The 20,815-nt window shown below is 49.8% G+C and overlaps 1 protein-coding gene across 1 annotated transcript; it reads right to left on the reverse strand.

Annotated features, from left to right (window-relative positions):
- Positions 1 to 229: 229 nt before the first annotated feature.
- ROR2 (receptor tyrosine kinase like orphan receptor 2) lies at positions 230 to 20,530 on the reverse strand. The gene is made up of 6 exons (XM_058445913.1): positions 20,481 to 20,530; positions 15,016 to 15,143; positions 10,772 to 11,086; positions 8,552 to 8,797; positions 4,164 to 4,366; positions 230 to 2,729 (listed from the first exon to the last, which is right to left on the reverse strand). Exons 1-6 carry the CDS (start codon positions 20,528 to 20,530, stop codon positions 1,284 to 1,286), a joined length of 2,388 nt encoding a protein of 795 aa, XP_058301896.1. The 3' UTR covers positions 230 to 1,283.
- Between the last annotated feature and the right edge of the window lie 285 nt (positions 20,531 to 20,815).

A 20,815-nucleotide genomic window follows, 5' to 3' on the forward strand; every position in this document is an offset into this window, starting at 1 on the left:
CTAATCTGCATTTGAGACCTTAACAGAGAGAAGCCATGGAGCTAGTTCCATCATTTATCTGCCAAGGGATATCCCCATTAGCATGGGGCTCCTGGCTCGGGGCAAACCTCCCAAACCCACAGAAAGGGCTCAGCCCAAATCATCACCATTCGGCATCTCCGCCATCCAGCACTGCCTCCCGCTGCCTCGCATCCTTACAGCCTGCAAGAGAGCCAACCAAATGCTTTGTTTCACTTTATTGGATACACCAGGTGTGGGATTTACAAATAGGACCAACAATGTGTGTGGGGCACAGACGGCTGCCTGTGGGTCTGTGTGTAACAGGGGCTCTAAAATGAACGGACCTCATTTGCACGTGGTACAGAGACAAGCAAACCAAGGCCAACTGGATCCCAACGTGGGTAACGTAAACAGTTAAATTACTAAAGTCATGATCTTAAGACCAAAATACTTCAATGAAAATGGCATATTAAAAACATATAAATTACATTTAAGGTCTGTACATGATTCTTAACAAAAATAACAATACTGTGTTCTGTACAATATTGCTTCCTCTGAACATTCCAAACCCAAGAAACACTTTCCCTTGAATTCCCAAAAAGTGGGCAAAATACACATGCAGTATAATTAAAACCATTTCACCAAATACAAAGCTGTCAGTTTCTTTGAAGGCACACATTTTGTTCTATCTCAGTCAGGAACTCCCATTTCAGGAGCCCCTTTTCTTCCGACCCCAACAGGCAGCAGAGGGCAGCCTCTGTTCCAGCGAATCTTTGGCTGCTAAAGGGAGAATATTCTCAGCAGGGAGGCAGCAGAAATGGAGCCCCTTCATCCTCAAACCAACAGACCAGACCGGTTGTCGGGAACCTCAAGACCCTAGGTGCCTCCTCGCTGCCTTTTGCAGGCCCTTATTCCCAACATTTCGAAATATTCCCTCCATATATGACATGGAGTGAAGTTGCCACCTATTTTCTTGAAAGGCATTTGCTGCTCACTACCAGTCTACCACCAGAATCAATATAGGCAGCCCTGGGGGTGACCATGTGTCCTGCTCACCAGGATGCCATGCTGCCAAGCCCCCTGCCTGGCTCGGGTGCTCCTAGGCAGGGCAGCTGTGTCAGAGGACAGAGAGGAGCAGGGCTCCACCTCACCCAGTCTGCAAACAAGCCCACTGGCCGGCGGGCTCTCATGATTGCTGGGTATGGTGTCTTCTCAAAGGCGACTGAGGTCCCTGTGGGGTCTCGGCGGGGCTTCCGTCCCCGAACCCTGGGCCCTGGTGCCACTCAAGCTTCCAGCTGGACTTGGGCCTCGTCCACCTGCAGAGTGTCACAGTCCCCCAGCAGCTCAGTCTCTGGGACAGAGCCTTCCTCCTCCTCCTCTGCTTCCTGCACGGGGCTCTGGGCCCCATCTTCTGGGGTATTCTGTGCGTCCTCGGCGCCCTCTGAGAGCAGAGCTGCCCTGTCTGCCACAGATGTGTTGGAGGGGGCCGTGGTGACGTAGCCTGTGCTGGTGGAGCCGCTGCCGCTGTGGTGTGAACTGGGCTTGGGGACCATCTGAGGAGGCACCTGCTGCGGGGCCATCTGCATTGGGATCTGCACGGGGTAGAAGTTGGGCAGGTAGGCCCCATAGGCTGGAACCGGCTGGTAGCCGTTGACGGGGATGTACAGCTGCGGTGGGGGCACCATGGGTCTGATCTGACCCTTCATGGGGATGAACTGGGGCTGTGGGAAGGGCGGGGCCTTCTGCTTGGGCCCCACGTAGCGGGCGTTGCTCACATTGCTCACTGGGCTGGTGCTCAGGGAGCTGGTCTGCGTGGTGTTGCTGGCCCCCGAGGTCTGCGCCGAGCTGTTGTAGTTGGAAAGGTTGCCCCAGGCTCGGAGCCGGCTGTGGATGTCCTTGAAGCGGGGCCGTCGGCTGGGGAACTCGTTCCAGCACTCGATCATGAGGGCGTACACCCAGGCAGGACAGTCATCGGGGCAAGGCAGCACCTGCCGGTTCCGGATCATCTCCACCACGTCCTGGTTGGAGTACCCGCAGTAGGGCTGCAGGCCGTAGCTGAAGACCTCCCACAGGACCACACCGTAGGACCAGATGTCCGAGTCGATGGAGAACTTGCCGTACATGATGGCCTCCGGGGCCATCCAGCGGATGGGCAGCAGCGAGTTCCCCAGCAGCTTGTAGTAATCGGCGGCATACACCTCTCGGAAGAGGCCCAAGTCTGAGATCTTCACGTTCAGCTTGTCGTACACCAGCACGTTGCGGGTGGCCAGGTCCTTGTGAACCACGTGGTGGCTGGATAGGTACTCCATCCCCGCCGCGATCTGTGCCACGAGGTGCACGAAGTCGGGGGGCTCCAGGGCAGACTTCACCGTGCGGTCGTCATCGGTGCTGCCCACGTCCGAGTGCGGCGAGCGCATGACCAGGAATTCGTGGAGGTCGCCATGCGAACAGTAGCTGAAGATCATGCTCAGGGGCTGGTCCTTGGTCACCACGCCCAGCAGGCAGACGATGTTGGGGTGTTGCAGCCGTGCTCGCAGCATAGCCTCGTGCCGGAACTCCTCCCGCAGGGACCCCTCTGCTTTGTCCTTCAGTGTTTTGATGGCCACGGCCTGGGTCTGCTCCCCTGGGGCAGGGCCGAACAGGTGGCCTTTGTAGACTTTCCCAAACCGGTCCTCTCCCAGCTCCTCCATGAACCTCACTGCAGACAGGCTGATCTCTTTGAGTTTGGCCTGTCAGGAAGAAAAGCCCCACGTGAAACATCACTTGTCACCGCAGCCCTGGAGGAAGGTGCAGAGCAGCTGGGAGGAGTGGAGTCCCCGTGCGGCCACGACTAAGGGGGCCTTGCAGTAGACCCGCTGGTTTTGCCCACCCAGCCTTGGCCTGCTCACCCACAGCTCTCTGGTTAACCTAAATAAGGCTCTGATGCCAAGGTTGCTTCCCGTCTGCAATCTTCAGCAGATCCCAACCAGGCTACAAATAAGGTCCCTCCAAAATCCAGCTGGGACACACTGCAGACTTCCTTCCCACTTGTGCATGTGTGGACACACACACACCCTACAGCCAGGCCCAGGCACCAGCTGTCCCGGGGCTTCCCCGGACATACCCCGCCAGGTCGCCTCCAACCCCCATGTGTGCCAACACATCATGTGAGATGAGATGTCTTTTTCTCATGGACCCCACAAAGGCTTTCCCACGACATTTTTGTCTTGGCAATTTTGTCACTTATCAGAGTCCAGGCCAGTTGTTCTACAGAGGTTCCCTCAATGGGCCTGTCTATGGGCCTCTTGACTAGGGTCTCCGTTAAACATGTTCCTGGAAGGAGTACTCCACAAGTGATAGGAGCCCTGAGAACCCTGCATCTCTCTCGGCCTCTATGACACCAGCTCCTCCTGTGTGGCCAGCCCTCATCCTCCCCGGAGGTTCCTGGGCCTCTGTGCAAGCCCGGGGGCTCTGTGCCCTCCTTGCTGGCCGGCCCCTGCCCACAGCAAACCCTCACTGACTCTGGGGCTGAAGAGCCAAGTGCATCAGCTCCCTCCTGGCCACCTTGAAGAGCCCCTGCAAAGCTGGCTGAGATGATGTTCCCTACGGCTTGCAATGAGTTTGAATGCCCTTTTACAACACAACCTGGAGAGGCTGCAGCACATGTTCTCATCTGTTGTATTTCAGTGCCCCACCCCCATCTAAGGCTGCTCTGGGATGAGGGGTGGCTTTTTAATGGTAGCCTGTCCGCCTACTCCCATTTAAGAGCTATTCTTCTATCCTTCCCTGTAAACAAAATAAAGCAAAACCAACCCAACCCAACCCAAAAGTGACAAGAAAAATTATGGGGGGCATTGGAGCCCTCTTGATCTTGTGTGTCTTCTGGGCAGAGCTGAGGCACCTGGACAATGAGGACACTCCCTGGGGCCCACAGGGGCAGCAAAGTCCAGGCAGAGGGAGGCCCATGGACTCTGGGGCAGTGAATTCCCAACACGCCTGCCATTTATTTTCTAAAGCACACATGTCCTGATCTAGTTTACAGGAAAAAATTGCAAAATGAAGCGGAGTTTAAAATAATTATGTGTTACGTATCAAGTAAATTAAGACATTTAATGTCGGGGGAAACAACCCCTGAGGATTAAACCTTGAAGAGCCACCCGGGTAGAATATGTACGCACGGAGACCTGTTTGTGCTGGTTAATGAGGGGCATTTCCATGTCTTGGCTGGGCGAGGCCATCAGCTGTCGCCGCTGCGGTGTGGACGCAGATGCCTTCTGCTTATTCCGGCACATGCAAACCAAGAAGAAAAGGCAAGCGATGACCAGTGGAATTGCGATGCTGGGGACCAAGATGTACAGAATCCCCATCTTGCTGCTGTCTCGGGGACCTGTGAACAATAAGGCTTTCGTGATTCTTCAGAAAACATCCCTTTTTAACTCTAAGTTCTCTACCAACCCACTCTCCGCCTCCAGCCAAAATCTTCATGTGCACATGTGTCATCACCTAAGTTACACAACGGGGTTAAAGGGCACACCGCACCTTAAAAAACGTGATGCACCAAAAAATGCACACCCGGCTGCATCCTGGGGAAACAAAACCCAAAACTGCCCAACCTGGAAACAAGTGGGAATACGCAGAGTAAAAAGTAAATGAATTCTAATGATCTTAATATTAATAACGACCACATCCGCTTTCTGTTCCTGATGTTTGAATACCATCAGAGATAGGTGCTCTGCCCAATTGCACTTTTATCAAGGTCTCCCTAGCTACTGACAAGTTCATGAAATGCACTGGAGACCCTTGTCCAAGGTGAGTGAAACTTGGTACTGGGATTCGACACGGTCCTTTTCCTCATTCAACATTTTAATGTTTTCTTCACATTTTTAACTCATGGTGACAGATTCTTTTAGGATAACAATTAAACATGCACTAGATTTAAAAGAGCACTGGTAGTCCATGCACTTGACCCAATACAATATGCAACAGGGGCACAAGAATTCTTGGAAAGCACGGAGTACCAAGAGTCAAGGCCACCAGCTACCTTCCCTGCATTTTTTTTTTTTTTTTTTAAATCACAGGGAAAAGTAACTCTTTGTCTCCCTCTACAGGATTTACAGAAAGGTACAGAGGGCACACCAGGCAGGCTGAGGTGACCTCAGACTCTGAGCAGGCCTCCAGGCAGGGCTGGCTCCTCCCAGGCTGCGTGGCCCCCAAGCACCCCACACATCAAAGCAATTGAATGTAAGACAAAGTGGTGCCGTTTCAGGACGCTGACCCTAAGCCTGGTGGAAGGTAAGTTCTCTAGAGAGCCACTTTCCCACATCCCCAGGAAACCACGGTGTTCTGTTTTCTCCTTAACCCTGCAAATAACTGTATCAGACTTAGAAGGCCCCATGGCCAGGGGGCAAAGCGCTCCTCATCTGGAAGCAAACAAGTGATTCCTGGTCAGTGTGAGGCCTAAAAGAGCTAACTCAGTTCTAAAAGTGAACATGCTGTTGCCACCTTAGGAAAAAAGCACCTTGTCCCAAACCCAGCCTTGCCCCACCCCTGCTCCCCCAAATAAGATGAAATCAAGTAAAACCACAAACAAAACTTTCTTCTGGCCCCACCTAGCAGCTTCCCCTCTGAAAGGGTTCCAAGGCAGGTGTCCCAGAAATCTTCGGGGCACTGGGGATGCCGATTCATTCTTTCTTACTAGGGTTTCGTTCATTTTTCATATTAAGGTTAGCAGGAGAGTCCAGGCCACTCTCACGCCAAGACCAGAGGTGTGAGCTCACACTGACACCATCACCTACTTTTATTGTCTACTTAACATTACCAACATGACTCATGCTTACTGGGAAAAACTGTAGTATTATAGAAATGTGGCCTTTCAAAAGATAATATTTCTAACAGTCCTTTTCCCAAAGGCTATAAATGGTTAAGTTTCGTGTTCTAACTTTATGTATATTTTAGGTTGAACCACATGGAACAACCGATATTCAACTATCCTGACATATAGACACAGTAGTTTTATATGGTTTTCTTAATTCGAGTGTTGAATGAACTTTATTTTATTTGAGACAGAGTGTTTATTTATTTACTTTTGAGGCGGAGTCTCGCTCTATCTCCTAGGCTGGAGGGCAGTGGTGGGATCTCAGCTCACTGCAACCTCTGCCCCCCGGGTTCAAGTGATTCTCCTGCCTCAGCCTCCCGACTAGCTGGGATTACAGGCGCCCGCCACCATGCCTGGCTAATTTTTGTATGTTTAGTATGGACAGGGTTTTGCACCGTTGGCCAGCCTGGTCTTGAACTCCTGACCTCAGGTGATCCGCCTGCCTTGGCCTCCCAAAGTGCTGGGATTACAGGCGTAAGCCACCACTCCCAGCCTAAATGAACTTGATTTTAAATAGAATCATGTCATCCATATTTTCCTGCTCCTGGTTTTTTGGCAGAATAAAATCTCTTGGACAGCAGCTCATGTTGGAGCAGATAGAGATACGTGTTCTCCCACAGCTGCATGCCACTCCACGGCACAGGCGTCTCCAACTGCCCCATCCAGCCCTACTGATAAACAGTCTATTTTGTGTTTAGCTCTCACAAGTGATTCTGCAATAAATATCCTTCCATTTATGCCCTGTAAGTACAAACATGCAATACAAGATTCTAAGAATTGACTGGTCCAAAATCATACATTTTTTTCATGTTTTAATTTCTTTTTAATTACAAAAGTAATTCCTACTCACTGTAAAAAAAAAAAAGTTTTATATTTGAACACTTTTGTAGGTCTGGGGAAATCACTGCTAAAAGTTTGATATCCATCTTTCCAAAACCTCGTAAAAGTCAGGAGTCTGTGTGTGCTCACACACAAACTCCCACTCCTTTTCTTTTTGCCAGAAACAAAACAATGAGCAAAAAAGCACCTCTAACACAGCTCTGTCCTACAACCTGCTTTTGTTCCTTACAGGGCACAGGGCCATCCTTCACTGCAGGAAACCTTTAAGGTCTGGAGTGCTCCAGAGTGCCTAGACTGCAATTTGAATGACTGATAATTTCATTCTTAAAATTTGTTCTCCCATAATGAACACATTCTTGAAGATTCGTGTCTGATCTGCTCAGCCAGAGGCAATGCCAAATCTGGAGCTGCTGAATCACACATCAGGAAGGTCATTAGTGCCAGTGTTTACTTCCTGCACTTCGGGGTAGAGACATGCAGGCCTGCGCCCCAAAAGGAGGTCTCCAGGTGCATGGTGAACCCAGCCCTGCTTCACCAGCTGCTCTCTCTTTATCCGCGGGTGCCCACTCATTCACCAACTGCTGCTTGCAGCTCCTAGCCCAGCCTCGGTCACCCTGCTGCCTGGAACTGGTGAACTGGGCACGACTAAGACAGAGGTGAGAACTGGTGAAGCTGTCAACCGTCAACTACATGCGCTTCCATATTCATGACATTACAGACACAGTTGCAAGGAATGAGGACAAGCAATGAATTCCGTTTTCGCCTCACTCCACCAAACCTAAATGTAAAATCTGAGAAGCAGTGAAAAGCTCAAAAGCTGGTGGGTGGGAGGGAAATATTTTTACGAATATTAGGAAATACTGAGCAATAATGGTGTTTTTTGTTTTTGAGAAAAGGTCTTGTTTTGTTGCCCAGACTGGAGTGTAGTGGCACCATCATGGCTCACTGCAGCCTTGAACTACTGGGCTCAAGCAATCCTCCCACCTCCACCACCCAAGTAGGCATGCCACCACGCCTGGGCAATTTTTGTATTTTTTGTAGAGACGGGTTTTTGCCATGTTGCTCAGGCTGGTTTCAAACTCCTGGGTTCAAGAGATCCACCCGTCTTGGCCTCCCAAAGTACTGGGATTACAGGTTGTGAGCCACCGCACTGGGAGATAATGTTAATGGAGAAACAAAATGTCAAAGTGAATATCCCAGGACCATCCATACATGGGAAAAGGGCTGATGGAAGGGGGTGGGCCAAAATGCAAACAAGTCACTACTGGGTGGTAACATTAGGGGTGATCTGCACATTACTCTTCAGACTTTTCTATATTTTAAAATGTCTTGTAATGGTCAGATGTTACTTTTATAACAACCAATAAATTGTGTTTGTTTATTTATTTATTTATTTATTTATTTATTTATTTATTTATTTATTTTTGAGACAGGGTCTCACTCTGTTGCCCATGCTGGAGTGCAGTGTCACAATCTTGGCTCACTGCAACCTCTGCTTCCCGGGCTCAAGTGATTCTCCTGCCTCTGTCTCTTGAGTAGCTGGGATTATAGGCATATGCCACCGCACCCGGCTAATTTTTGTATTTTTATGGGGTTTCACCATGTTGACCAGGCTGGTCTTGAACTCCTGACCTCAAGTGATCTGCCCACCTCGGCCTCCCAAAGTGCTGGGATTACAGGCATCAGCCACTGTGCTTGGCCCAACAGCGTTATTTAAAATGGTCACTGTGGTAAGATCAGGGGTCTCTGGTCGCCACTGTACAGAGGCACACCCCAACCCAGGTCAGGACAGAACTCCCTCATCACAAGGTTCACTCAACAATCAACACATTAAAAAAAGAGAGAGAGAATACATACTACACGAGGGTACGTCACACAGTTCCATGCGTACGTTTTTATTCTGCGTAAAGCACCAGGGGCCTTCCATCTGGCCTCCGGGGTTCCGGCAGTAGGCGTGCCCCCCTCCAAGCTCAGGGAAGTCTGCGCTGGACAGGTGGTGGCTGTGGGGGTGCTGCAGGGCCCACGGCTGGCACTGGTGGCCTGACTTGGTGGTGCTTGCCGTTCCTCTGTAATCCATGCCTGAGCCGTTATAGCACTGATGGTCTGAACAAGGAAAACACGTTAGGAAAACCTCCGGGGTACAACAAAACCATTCTGCCTACACATGCCCAAACTAGAATTTCCAAAAGATCCAAGGATTTTACATAACTTACCAGAAAAGAGGCATTAAAAGTAATGGCTTAATGAAGTCCCAAGTCCACAAATTAAATGCAGGGCACATCAGGGATAGATATGGGGAAGGAAACTTGTCTGAAGTTATTCCACAGCCCCAAAACCATCTCTTAGGACCCACGAGGCACCTGCACACCACCACCCCACCAGAATGCGGATGTCTCCCCAGCCTCAGGATCAACTTGCTCTACGAAGAAAGCCAACTGTGCAGGCAAGAAGGGCCTGGCCCCTCCATCTCAGGACACCCTGCTCAGCCATGGGTGAGAACAGTGCAGGCCACACCACCTCCATGGAGGCACCCTGGGGTTGGGGTGTGCATTTGGTGAACATTTCTGTAGTGTTTACCATGTGTGGGGCACTGCTCTAAACCCTCCTGGCTGGGGCACCATGACTAACAAGGCGGGTGGATCACTTGAGGTCAGGAGTTCAAGACCAACCTGGCCAACATGGTGAAACCCCATCTCTGCTAAAAATACAAAAATTAGCCAGGTGTGGTAACGCACGCCTGTAGTCCCAGCTACTCAGGAGGCTGAGGCAGGGGAATCGCTTGAACCTGAGAGGTGGAGCTTGCAGTGAGCCGAGATTATGCCACTGCACTCCAGCCTGGGTGACAGAGTGAGACACTGTCTCAAAAAAACAAACAAAAAACCACCTTCCTAAATATTGCCTCATTTGACCTTCATTCCAGCCCCACGGGTTAGTACTGGTGTCATCCCCACGGAATATAAGGATATGAGAGCTTAGCAACTTGCCCAGAGTCACAGTGAGGGTCTGAATGCAGGCAACGGGCCCAGGGACCAGGCCCTGGCTGTCCTGGTAAAGAGTCCTGGCCATTCCTGGACCCCCAGATTAGCCAACGATGCTAAATACAGCCCTGGAGCTGTGGCGGAGGTGGCCCGTTCCCTGGGTCTCACTCCTCAGGGAGGCAACAACCCTTATGGATGCAGCGATGTGAGGCAATGGTTTTCCTCGGGGACATAAGCAGCGCTCCCTGTCCTGTGTCTGCCATCCTGACTGGCCATGGCCACCCTGCTGGGGCTCACAACTTGGGGTTTACTAAGCCTCCAGAGGGCAGGGGCTGCTCTGCTGCCAGCAAGAGGGGCAGTGGGGACCATGCTCCTCTTCCTGTGCAGACCCCAAACAGGCCACACCCAGGCTCCGGGCTCAGAACTGTTCCCCTCCGCCACGCTCATCCCTTAGGCCCCACGATGCAGGGACCCGTAGAAAGATGCCTGCAAAGGTGCAGGGTGCTTCCCCGTATTTCCTTCCCTAGTGATGCCTGATCATCACAGGTTCTTCTCAGGTGCCCCCCTAGGCCAGTCCTGCAGCATCTCCGTGGGCCTCACATTCGTCCAAGGCTAAGGATCCTACAGGTTTCTGGGGACTGATCCTCCAGGTTTCAGGAGGTTGGGGCAGGAGTTGAGAGTCTGCATTTTCCCCCGGTGCCCGAGTGAGTGCTGACCGTTGGGCAAGTTAGAAAGCTGGCCCTGTCTCCTCTCATGCCCGCAACAGCCATTTCCACAGGAAGTGAGATCACTCCCATTTCAGAGAAGGGAAATCCCAGGCTCAAGCAGGTGGAGGGACTTCACCTGAGTCCCACAGCTGGACACGGTGCAAACCCAGATGCGAGCCTGGGGCTGAATGGCTCCAAAGCCCCTGATCCGAGGCCCCACCTGCTGCCCTGCTGGAATGGAGGCCTAGGCTGTGGGGCCCTCGGCTGCTAACGGGCTTCTGCGGGGCCCGGGCAGATGGGGCTCCCTGGGCTTCACCAACACCCCATACACATTTCAAGGGCCCTACACTCCCTGCGCCCGCCGGTCCCGCCCCGGGCCCTCGGGCACTCACAGCGGCCCAGCCTCTCGGCTGGGATGCCAATGCGCATGCAGTTGGCAGCGTCGGGGCTCTCGGGCATGGGCAGCGCCTCACACTTGGGCAGCTGAAGCCGCATGAGGATGAGCGGGTTGGAGCGGGCGATGGTGTACTCCTGGCGGCACAGGTCGCTCTCCAGCACCTCGCACTCGTCGCGGCACAGCTCACGCGGCTTGGGTGCCCGGGAGCGCGCGTCGCACAGAGGAAACACGAAGTGGCAGAAGGATGGGATGGCGAACTGTGAGCACTGGTCCGACAGGTGCGTAGAGGTGCCGATCATGGTGAAGGCCGCTGCAGAGCCCGCGAGACTCGCGTTAGCGGTGGACCCACCTCGCGCCCCTGACATTCATCCAGTCCCCACCCCCAGCCCGGCATCCCAGATTGCCCACTCAGCCCCCTGATGCCCCGCCCCGCCCCAGACTCCCCAACCCCGAGCCCCGCACACCACCCTAGAGAGGCTCCCCACCAGCAGGCCAGCCTGCCCATCACCTGCTCTGATTTGCAGCAGACACAGAAAAGTCCCTGGTCCCAGGGCCTCACTTAGAAACATCAGAAGCAGAACAAGACAGAAGGAAAACTCGGCCCCCTAGCTCACTCCGCTAGGTGCTTCTTCCAGGACAAGAGGGTTCAGACTTCAGATGCAAAAGCAGATCCTAAGGAGAGCGCAGGCCAAGAGGTGCAGTACCGAGCCCCAGGCTTCCCAATGTCCCAGCTCTGTCTGGGGAGAAGGCTGTCCCGGAAGAGGGAGTCAGCTCAGCTCCGTGAACTGCAGCTGGAGGAGGCAGTTGGTAAAATGCGGAAAGCCAAGAGGGTGGGAGCAGCAAAGTGGGAGGAGAGCCGCGTTACAACTCTGGAAGGTTCTGTGATAAGGGGGAGCAGAAAAACCCAAAGATCCAGAGCCCCCTTTGGTAGGGCGGTTTGTTTTTTAAGGGCAAGATGTCAGAGGATGTAGGTTGCTGGTGAGAAGATGGGGTGAGTTCAGGAACAAAGTGGGGGCGTTGGGGAGAGATCTGCTGCACCTGGGGTGCATGGCTGGACACTGGTAAGGGTGAAGAAGCTGGCCAAGGCAGGACTCTAAGGAATGCATCAGCCTGCCCTGGGCTCACTATCCCACTTTCACCTGTGAAAGGCTGGCTTACAACAATTGAGCTTGGGGACAGTGGAGGCAGACAGGCCCCTTTGCCTGCACACCCAGCTGAGGCTGTGTCCTCCAGCGTGGGAGAAAACCCAGAAGATGGCATTTAGTCCCTGAGGAGCCCTAGCTCCACCCATGAATGCAGTTCAATCCCATCATTCCAGATTCGGCGATTATTTGGTGATTATACAGAGGGCTGTCAAGAATGCTGGCCTTGACCTCCAGGCAAGGAAAGCGTATGCATGCTGTGCCAGGTTTGGCCAGCAGGTGGCAGTGCCGCTGTCAGTCATTCCCTGGGAACCCACCCAGGAACGGGATGGGATGGGCAGCTGTGTGGGAACAGCCTTGTGCGTGATCACTTTGTGGTATCACTCACGCCTTTCCGGGCCTGTTTCTGTACCTGAGGAGTGATTTGAGACCCCACACTGGGGAATGAGAGTGCACACAGAGCCTATAAAGTGGCCCTCAGCGTGAATGGGCCCAGGGGTCTGGTAAAAGGCGGCGTCAGTGGGCGGGAGCAGCCGCATTGTCCTGATTGTGTGCAGGCACCACTGTGCTCATCACATCACCTCCCCTCCTCCGGGCTCCTGTGGCCGATATTTAAATGGAGGAACAGAGAGGGCAAGCAGTTACAGTACAGGATGTCTTGGATTTGGAGGGAGAACTGAGGCTTCAACCCTGTTCAATCCCATCATTACGGATTTGGGATTATATGGACGGCTGTCAAAAATGTAGGTAGCCCTTGACCTCCAGGCAGGGAAGGATTGTCTAAGAATGCCAAAGCTGTCACTTCTCTTGGGCTAATCCATTGATACGATGTCTCTGCTGATCTTTATAGGATTTCTCTTTTTCCTTCTCCTCACCCTGAGAATGCACTGCTTATTTCTGAAAGTGCAATTCTAGGCACAAAGAGATCCAACAACTCACATCCTGTTATCTGTCCACACCCCGAATGTCACACAACACTTTCCAACACAACACTGCACACAACGCAGTCATTACTATGCTTATTTCAAAACCACAAGTCTGTTGAGAGCAACTTCAAATTTACTGTTTTCGAAAAGCCACCCACCTAGAAAATCTTCATTCTAAACTCTTCTCTAAAAGCTGCTGTAAAACCAGGCTGCTTGGATGCAAGCTGATTCCTTAAACAACTCCTGAAGAGATAACTGAGAGACAATCTTGTGCCCTGGATCAGTGCTTGCCAATTAGTGGGTTGTCTAATTAATTCTGAGAGTCTGCAGCTAGGATTTTAAAAGATGATAAGAACAGACTAGAGGACGTCAGAATGCATGGTTCCTAATAAGGGCTCTTTTTTTTTTTTTTTTTTTTTTTTTTTGAGACAGAGTCTCGCTCTGTCGCTGGGGCTGGAGTGCAGTGGCGCAATCTGCAACTTCCACCTCTCGGGTTTAAGTGATTCTTCTGCCTCAGCCTCCCGAGTAGCTGGGATTACAGGCACCCGCCACCACGCCCAGCTAATTTTTTGTGTTTTTAGTAGAGACGGGGTTTCCCCATGTTGGTCAGGCTGGTCTTGAACTCCTGACCTTGTGATTTGCCCGCCTCAGCCTCCCAAAGTGCTAGGATTACAGGCGTGAGCCACCGCGCCTAGCCACTTTTGTCTTTAATGAAGTAAAACCGAAGAGAAAAATCCAAGTGCACCGCTTTTACGAAGGGTGAAAGTTATTCCCTATAACCTATGTCAGTTGTGTGAAATACACGTATGTGTATACTAAGTCATGGCGTAAAGTATATTCTCTATTTTCCACTGTGTGTTTTGGTAAAAACCTTTGAGAAGTCCTACTTTAAGGGCAAAGAAAGCTTTTGCAGTGAGAGGTAGCCATATTTTCAAAACCATCTCCCGCTGGAACAGGATGGCATCTCCAGGTTCCTCTCTGTCTCATGATGGCTCTTTCACTTTGCACAGGACCCCCTGGCCCTGACCTCAGAGGTCTCTGTACCAGCACATGGGCAGGCAGTCTCTTCTGTGACCGTGAATGTGATGTTCAACTCTCTAGTCTGAGGGTGACCTGAACTTAGAAGGGCTTGTCAGTGACATGAGGTGAGTTTCTGCCTTGGATCCTCATTGTCACCCCTTACCAGGTCAGTGCCCTGTATCCCCTTTGCCCCACCACACTCTCCCAGGAGCGCAGGCATCAGAGATCACCCACTGATTCTAATCTGCAGCAGAGCCTCCCGCTCCCATGGAGAGGATCCAACTAAACTGAGGTGCTGGGGCACCTGCCATCTGCACAGGATGTGTCTTGCTCCTTATGGGGTCTGGAGAGAAAATGTGTATGTGTTTGTGGGGAGAGTAGGCACAGCAGGAGGAGGGCTCTGTAGGACTTTTGTCTAATTAATTTTCTTGCTTTCCAAGGCCTTTCCCCTAAGAAGGACCCTGGACCCCATCAATGTGTTCGAGTTGTATGCTGGGAACTGGGACAGCCAATCAGAGAAGTTAGGTCCTAATGAGACCAAGGATGAGCAGCTGCAGTTCCTAATTGACCTGCCACTTTCTCAGACCCTGAACCAGGTACCCAAAGACGTGGCTTTGTTCTCTGGAAACCCAGGACTGACAAAGTGTGTGTTCACTGCAGCATCCCTACCACTGATGACCCGCGACTCTTTCCCCCAAACAGCTGCAATCAGGCCTGGGTGCCTTTGGACCAAACGTGGCTCAGAGAGGATAGAAGAGTCAGGAAGTACAGAATGAGAAGTCAAGCAGAGTGAGTGTGGGGGCGCTGAGGCTATCTGCACCAGTGTGGCAGGCCCGGGGCAGGAGGCCCTGGCGATGCAGTGAGGACAGTGCTTTGGACCCACACAGTTTGGCTGAGTTAAAAGTGCAGAAGCATATTCCAAGCAACCCACCCTTGCTAATTTAAACATACAGGCCAGGAACATTTTTAGGGCAAATCATGTTAGCAATTGCAACTACGTCTAAAAAAGATCTCTGGTTTCTACCACAAATGAGATGGAAGAGGCACCCACTGACCACGCCATTAACTGATGAAACACAGTGGCCACCATCTGTGCGACAGGTGGCTGTGTGCATGCTTATCATCCTGTGAGAAAGGTCTGCAGCTCCTACCTGTGATTCGGTTTTCAATCTCCCCCTGCATCTGGAGCGAGTCCACATAAATGGTCCGGTTGCCAATGAAGCGTGCACAGGCAATTCCCCGGTAAGGCTGGCAGAACCCATCCTCGTGGTAATCATCCCTGGTAAAAAACACACAAAGTCTGTTAGAGCTCTGGGAGGTGCCAGATCCCGCCAATGACTTATTTTATGATCCAGCATCTTGCGATCCAGCAATTTTGTTACTTGGTATTTATCCAAATAAGTAAAACACATAAGTCACACAAAAACCTATACATAAATGTTTATGGCAGCTTTATTCATAATTGTCAAAACTTGGAAGCAATAAGATGTCTTTCTGTAGGTGAATGGATAAACAAACTGTGGTACATCCAGACACTGGTATTATTTAGTGCTAAAAAAAATGAGCTATCAAACCACAAAAAGACAGAGAGGAAACTTAAATGCATATTACTAGGTGAAATGAGCCAATCTGAAGGCTACATACTGTATGATTCCAACCATATGACATTCTAGAAAGTGCAAAACCATGGACAGCAAAACTATAGAGACTGATTATGGAGAAATGTCAGTGGATGCCAGGGGTTATGAAGGAGGGAGGGATGGATTCCAAGAGACACACTGGAGTTTTAGGGCAGTGAAATATTCTGTATGATACTGTAATGGTGAGCACACGTCACTATACATTGGGCAAAACCCATAAAAGGTAAAGCATAAAGAATAAGCCCTAATGTAAACTACTGATTTTAGTTAATAATAATGTATCAATATTGGCTCAGCGGCAATAAATGTATCACATGAATGCAAGACATTAAAATAAGGGAAACTATGAGAAGGAGGGCGGGAAGACTCTGGATTTTCTGTTCAATTTTTCTGTAAACCTAAAACTGTTCTAAAAAATGCCTATTAATTTCAAAAAATTCCACATCTTTAAGGGAGTATGGAACAAGAATGGGAGGACTGGTTAAGGGTGAGGATGGTTCTTGAGGTGAAGGGTACATGGGGATGGGTACGTGTTTGTGTATACGTCCACACACCCAGAACATCAGGCACATGTTTCACCTTACCCTTGAACTATTTAATACATCAGGGACATTATGGCAATGCCCCTGCAAACTTCCCTTGTTTGCAAACAAGGCTTTTATGATAACGATGACAATGCAGAAGGTAAACAGCAGAAATATTTGAAAAGGAGAAAAGCAATACACAAATGTATTCTCTACTATGTTCAAAGGTGATGGTAGGGACTCCAACAGTTCAAGCCTCAAAGAACTCACAGAATGACATACACGCATGCCTACTCTACACAGAAGTGCGACCTGGCCACTGCTGCATGGACAGCACAGACTGCATGTCACAGGCGCAGGAGGTCAGAAGAGGGGGAGACACGGGCAGGCTGTTGTCCCTCCTGCTCCTCCTGGTCCCCACAGGGACAGCCTGCATGGATGGGAAGATGGTGTAATCCTTTCCCAGGTCCCCAGGTTGGAGTTTGTGCTGAATTATTTTCTGCAGAAACTGTTGGTCTGGCTTCAGCCAATGAAAGCCATCATGATAAGTATCCTAGAGGATTTTAAAGTGGTGCTCAGGACCCTCCAAAGGTCCAGTGACGCCAATGAGCCACAGCAGACACATCAGGGGGCTGCCACTGCTGGAAGAAGAGGGGACTGAAGATGCCAGGACAAGCCTCGCATGAGCACCTCAAGCCTGTAGCTTGTTTTCCAGAAAATCTGGAACCTACTCCATAAGCCTGAGAGCACTCGGCTTTCCATTCTACATCCATTTAGAGTAGACCATCCCCAAATGAAATCTGAATTCTGTTCAATTTAAGGCCAGGCACAGTGGCTCGTGCCTGTAATCCCAGCACTTTGGGAGGCCAAGGCTGGTGAATCACTTGAGCCCAGGAGATCGAGACCAGTCTGGGCAACATGGTGAAACCCCATCTCTGCAAAAAATACAAAAACTAGCTGGGCGTGGTGTCGTGTGTCTGTAGTCTCAGCTACTCAGGAGGCTGAAGTGGGAGGATCACTTGAACTGGGAGACAGAGGCTGCAGCGAGCCGAGATCAAACTACTGGACTCCAGCCTGGGTGACAAGAGCAAGACGCTGTCTTTAAAAAAAAAAAAAAAAAAAGAATGTGTTCAGTTTAACCAAATGGATTTAAAATCCCTATCTGAACTCTCTTGCTAAGGCAGAGGCTGAACCCTTGCAACAGTGAAGACCTTCTCAAGCTTCTGCAGAAAACCCTTTTCTCAAAGAACAGAACCTGGAGCCATAAGTAATTCAAGAAAGAGATTTTGGTGTTCACTCCAGCTCACCAGCCACTGTTTCCTTGGTTTAAGGGTTCTTTAAAGGTAGTTTAAATAGGCAGCAAATGTGTTAACAATGCGAGCCTGCCTGCCCAGCTTTCACTCTTTTTGCGCTGGAGTTAACTGCTGATTAGACACTGGCCACACTACCAACATAAATGGAGGTCACCTCTGCCCAGGTATGTGCTGGACATGTCCCTGTCTGGAAGCGGGCTCAGGGTGCTTTGTCCACTCTGCTAGAAAAATCATTAAGACCTGCCTGATCAGATTAATGTCAGCTATGCCTAAGCTATGAGATTCAGACCAGTCCCTTGGGATGCCCCCACAAGTGTGAGCAATTTCTTTTCTACCTTGCAAGAGTCAAGGAAGAGAAGGTTGTTCCCCCAGTTGCAGGCTTCTCCCTGGCCGCTGGTCAGGTGCCCACAGGATGGAGAGAGCAAGCGATGTAAGGAAGATGACAAGGGGGTGCTGGGGTGGAGGGTGCTCCCGCCATCACATCCCGCTCACACTTCCCTCACCGAAGCAGGCTTTCAATCTGAATAGACAATGTCCAGGCTGGGCGTGGTGGCTCAAACCTGTAATTCCAGCACTTTGGGAGGCCAAGGCAGGAGGGTCACAAGGTCAGAAGATCGAGACCATCCTGGCTAACACGATGAAACCCCATCTTTACTAAAAATACAAAAACAAAATTAGCCAGGCGTACCGGTGGGCACCTGTAGTCCCAACTACTCGGGAGGCTGAGGCAGGAGAATGGCGTGAACCCAGGAGGTGGAGCTTGCAGTGAGCCGAGAATACGCCACTGCACTCCAGCCTGGGCGACAGAGCAAGACTCTGTCTCGGGGGGGAGAAAAAAAAAAAAAAAAATATATATATATATATATATATACGTATCTCCAAAAAGCCAGATAGAAGTGCTTGGAAAATGGCATCTTTGCTTTTGAATTGTCTGAGAAAACTAGTGGGAAATGCTTTCTATTTTCAAACAATCATATTTTATCTTTATCTGGCACATTTGGGGCCTTGGAAGAGGAACAGAGCTGGAGAGAAGTCTGTTAAGTGGATCCCCGGGAAAGCAAGGAAAGGACTGAGATGGAATTTGGCAGCTATAAAATTCCTTCAGCAACATAAGTGCAGTAAACACGCTCACCAGCTGGTGGAGCATCCACGTTGCAGAAATGAAGTGTGGAATTCCCCTGCCCCTCATGCTGCCAGGCACTGATCCAAGGCCTGACGGGACATGGATGAAGAAGAAACTTCTACACCAAGAAGTGATTGTCAAGGAGGAGAGAGGGTGCTAAATAATGACAACCCGGCCGGGCGCGGTGGCTCACACCTGTAATCCCAGAACTTTGGGAAGCCGAGGTGGGTGGATCATAAGGTCAGGCGATCGAGACCATCCTGGCCAACATGATGAAACTCCATCTCTACTAAAATACAAACAATTAGCCGGGTGTGGTGGTGCATGCCTGTAGTCCCAGCTACTCGGGAGGCTGAGGCAGGGGAATCGCTTGAACCCAGAAGGCAGAGGTTGCAGTGAACAGAGATTGTGCCACTGCACTCCAGCCTGGTGACAGAGCGAGACTCTGTCTCAAATAATAATAATAATAATAATAATAATAATAATAATAATAATAATAATAATAAAATAATGACAACCCTGGGTAAGAAAAGCAACAGGAGAGGGGTAGGAGATCGGGGAGAAACAGAGGCAGGAGCCAGCAGACTGTGATGGCAGGTGCTTCTCCACCAAGACTGGCAAGATGGTGGGGATCCACAGCCTTCCCCTAGATGACACATGCTGAGAATAAAAATTCATGGGTATTAATAATGAAGGAAATTTAAAGGAAACTAAGGCTTTTTTAAGGTTGAAAAGGAATCCATGTCAAAATTCAAATGTAGCTACATATTGCATAGGAAGTTAACATTTTTCCCTAATTGTTTTGTTACAAAGTAGTAACCCATTCTCATAATTGTTTATCTTATTATGAGAGAGGCTGACTGTCCTAAATGGGCTGCCTGCCTAGGTGAAGCAGAAGAAGCCCAATCTGTGACTCACCAGGAGACAGAGCAGACCAGCCACATTCACAAAGCGAAAACTCCCTAAGCATTAGGTGCTCTGACAGTAATCTAATGTGCAGCCGTATCAAAACTCAATACTCTTTACTTTGAATGCAAAACCTAGTGTACAAACCATGATGTCCACTGTACAATAAAATTACCAGACATGCAAAGAAACAGGAAAATATAACCCGTGATCAAGAGAAACAAACACGAAGATAACCCAGATGTTAGAATCAGCAGAGCAGGTGGATTAGGCCATTTTCACACCGCTGATAAAGACATACCTGTGACTGTGAACAAAAAGGAGTTTAATTGGACTTACAGTTCCACATGGCTGTGGAGGCCTCAGAATCATGATGGGAGGCAAAAGACACTTCTTACATGGCAGCGGCAAGAGAAAAATGAGGAAGAAGCAAAAGTGGAAACCCCTGATAAACCCATCAGATCTCATGAGACTTACTGTGATGAGAATAGCACAGGAAAGACCGACCCCCATGATTCAATTACCTCCCCATGGGTCCCTCCCTCAACATGTGGGTGATTCAATTACCTCCCCCTGGATCCTTCCCGCAACATGTGGGAATTCTGGGAGATACAATTCAAGTTGAGATTTGGGTGGGGACACAGCCAAACCATATCACAGGGCTTTAAAGTAATAGATGTGGGAAACACAGAACAGAAGAAGGTGTAGTGAAGATGTGGGGTATTTCAGGAGGGATGGAAACTGTAAAAGAAGAACTAAACAGGAAGCCTAGAACTGAAACATAAAAGTCTACAATAAAAGATTCATTGGATGGTGCAGCCACGCACTACCTAACAATGTTTTTGGTTAACAGCAGACCGCATACACAATGGTGGTCCCCTAAGATTATAATGGAGCTGAAAAATCCTCATTGCCTAGTGACGTCAGAGCTGTCATAACACTGTAGTGCAATTACTCGATTTTTAATAAACTCACTGTAGCCTAAATGTACAGCGTGTATACAGTCTACAGTAGTGTACAGTAATGTGTACATTAGGTGCTTCTTCACATTCACCTAATGTACACATTCACTCACCACTCACTCACCGACTCACCTTCACATTCACTCACCACTCACTCACCGACTCACCTAGAACAGCTTCCAGTCCTGCAAGCTCCATTCATGGTAAGTGCCCTATATAAGTGTACCATTTCTTAATTTTTATACCATATTTTTACTGTACCTTTGCTGTGTTTAGATATACAGATACCATTATGTTACAGTTGTCTACAGTATTCAGTATAGTCATATGCTGTACAAGTCTGTAGTCTAGGAGCAACAGGCTGTACCATATAGCCTAGTTGTGCAGTAGGGGAAATCATCTAGGTTTGTGTGAGTACACTCTATGATGTCCCTACAAGGAGAAAATCACTAATGCATTTCTCACAACATATCTCCATTGTTA

This window comes from Hylobates moloch, unplaced genomic scaffold, assembly GCF_009828535.3.
Source record: "Hylobates moloch isolate HMO894 unplaced genomic scaffold, HMol_V3 SCAFFOLD_10, whole genome shotgun sequence".
Taxonomy (NCBI): domain Eukaryota; kingdom Metazoa; phylum Chordata; class Mammalia; order Primates; family Hylobatidae; genus Hylobates; species Hylobates moloch.

Excerpts from the sequence above, each read along its gene's own strand:
- ROR2 (XM_058445913.1), bottom strand. The coding sequence starts at position 20,530 with ATGGAGCTTGCAGGACTGGAAGCTGTTCTAGGTGAGTCGGTGAGTGAG. Across the intron at positions 8,798-10,771 it reads AGCCGAGAGGCTGGGCCGCT|ACCATCAGTGCTATAACGGC; the intron begins GTGAGTGCCCGA and ends TTCCTTGTTCAG. Across the intron at positions 4,367-8,551 it reads GTGTGACGTACCCTCGTGTA|GTCCCCGAGACAGCAGCAAG; the intron begins GTATGTATTCTC and ends TATTGTTCACAG.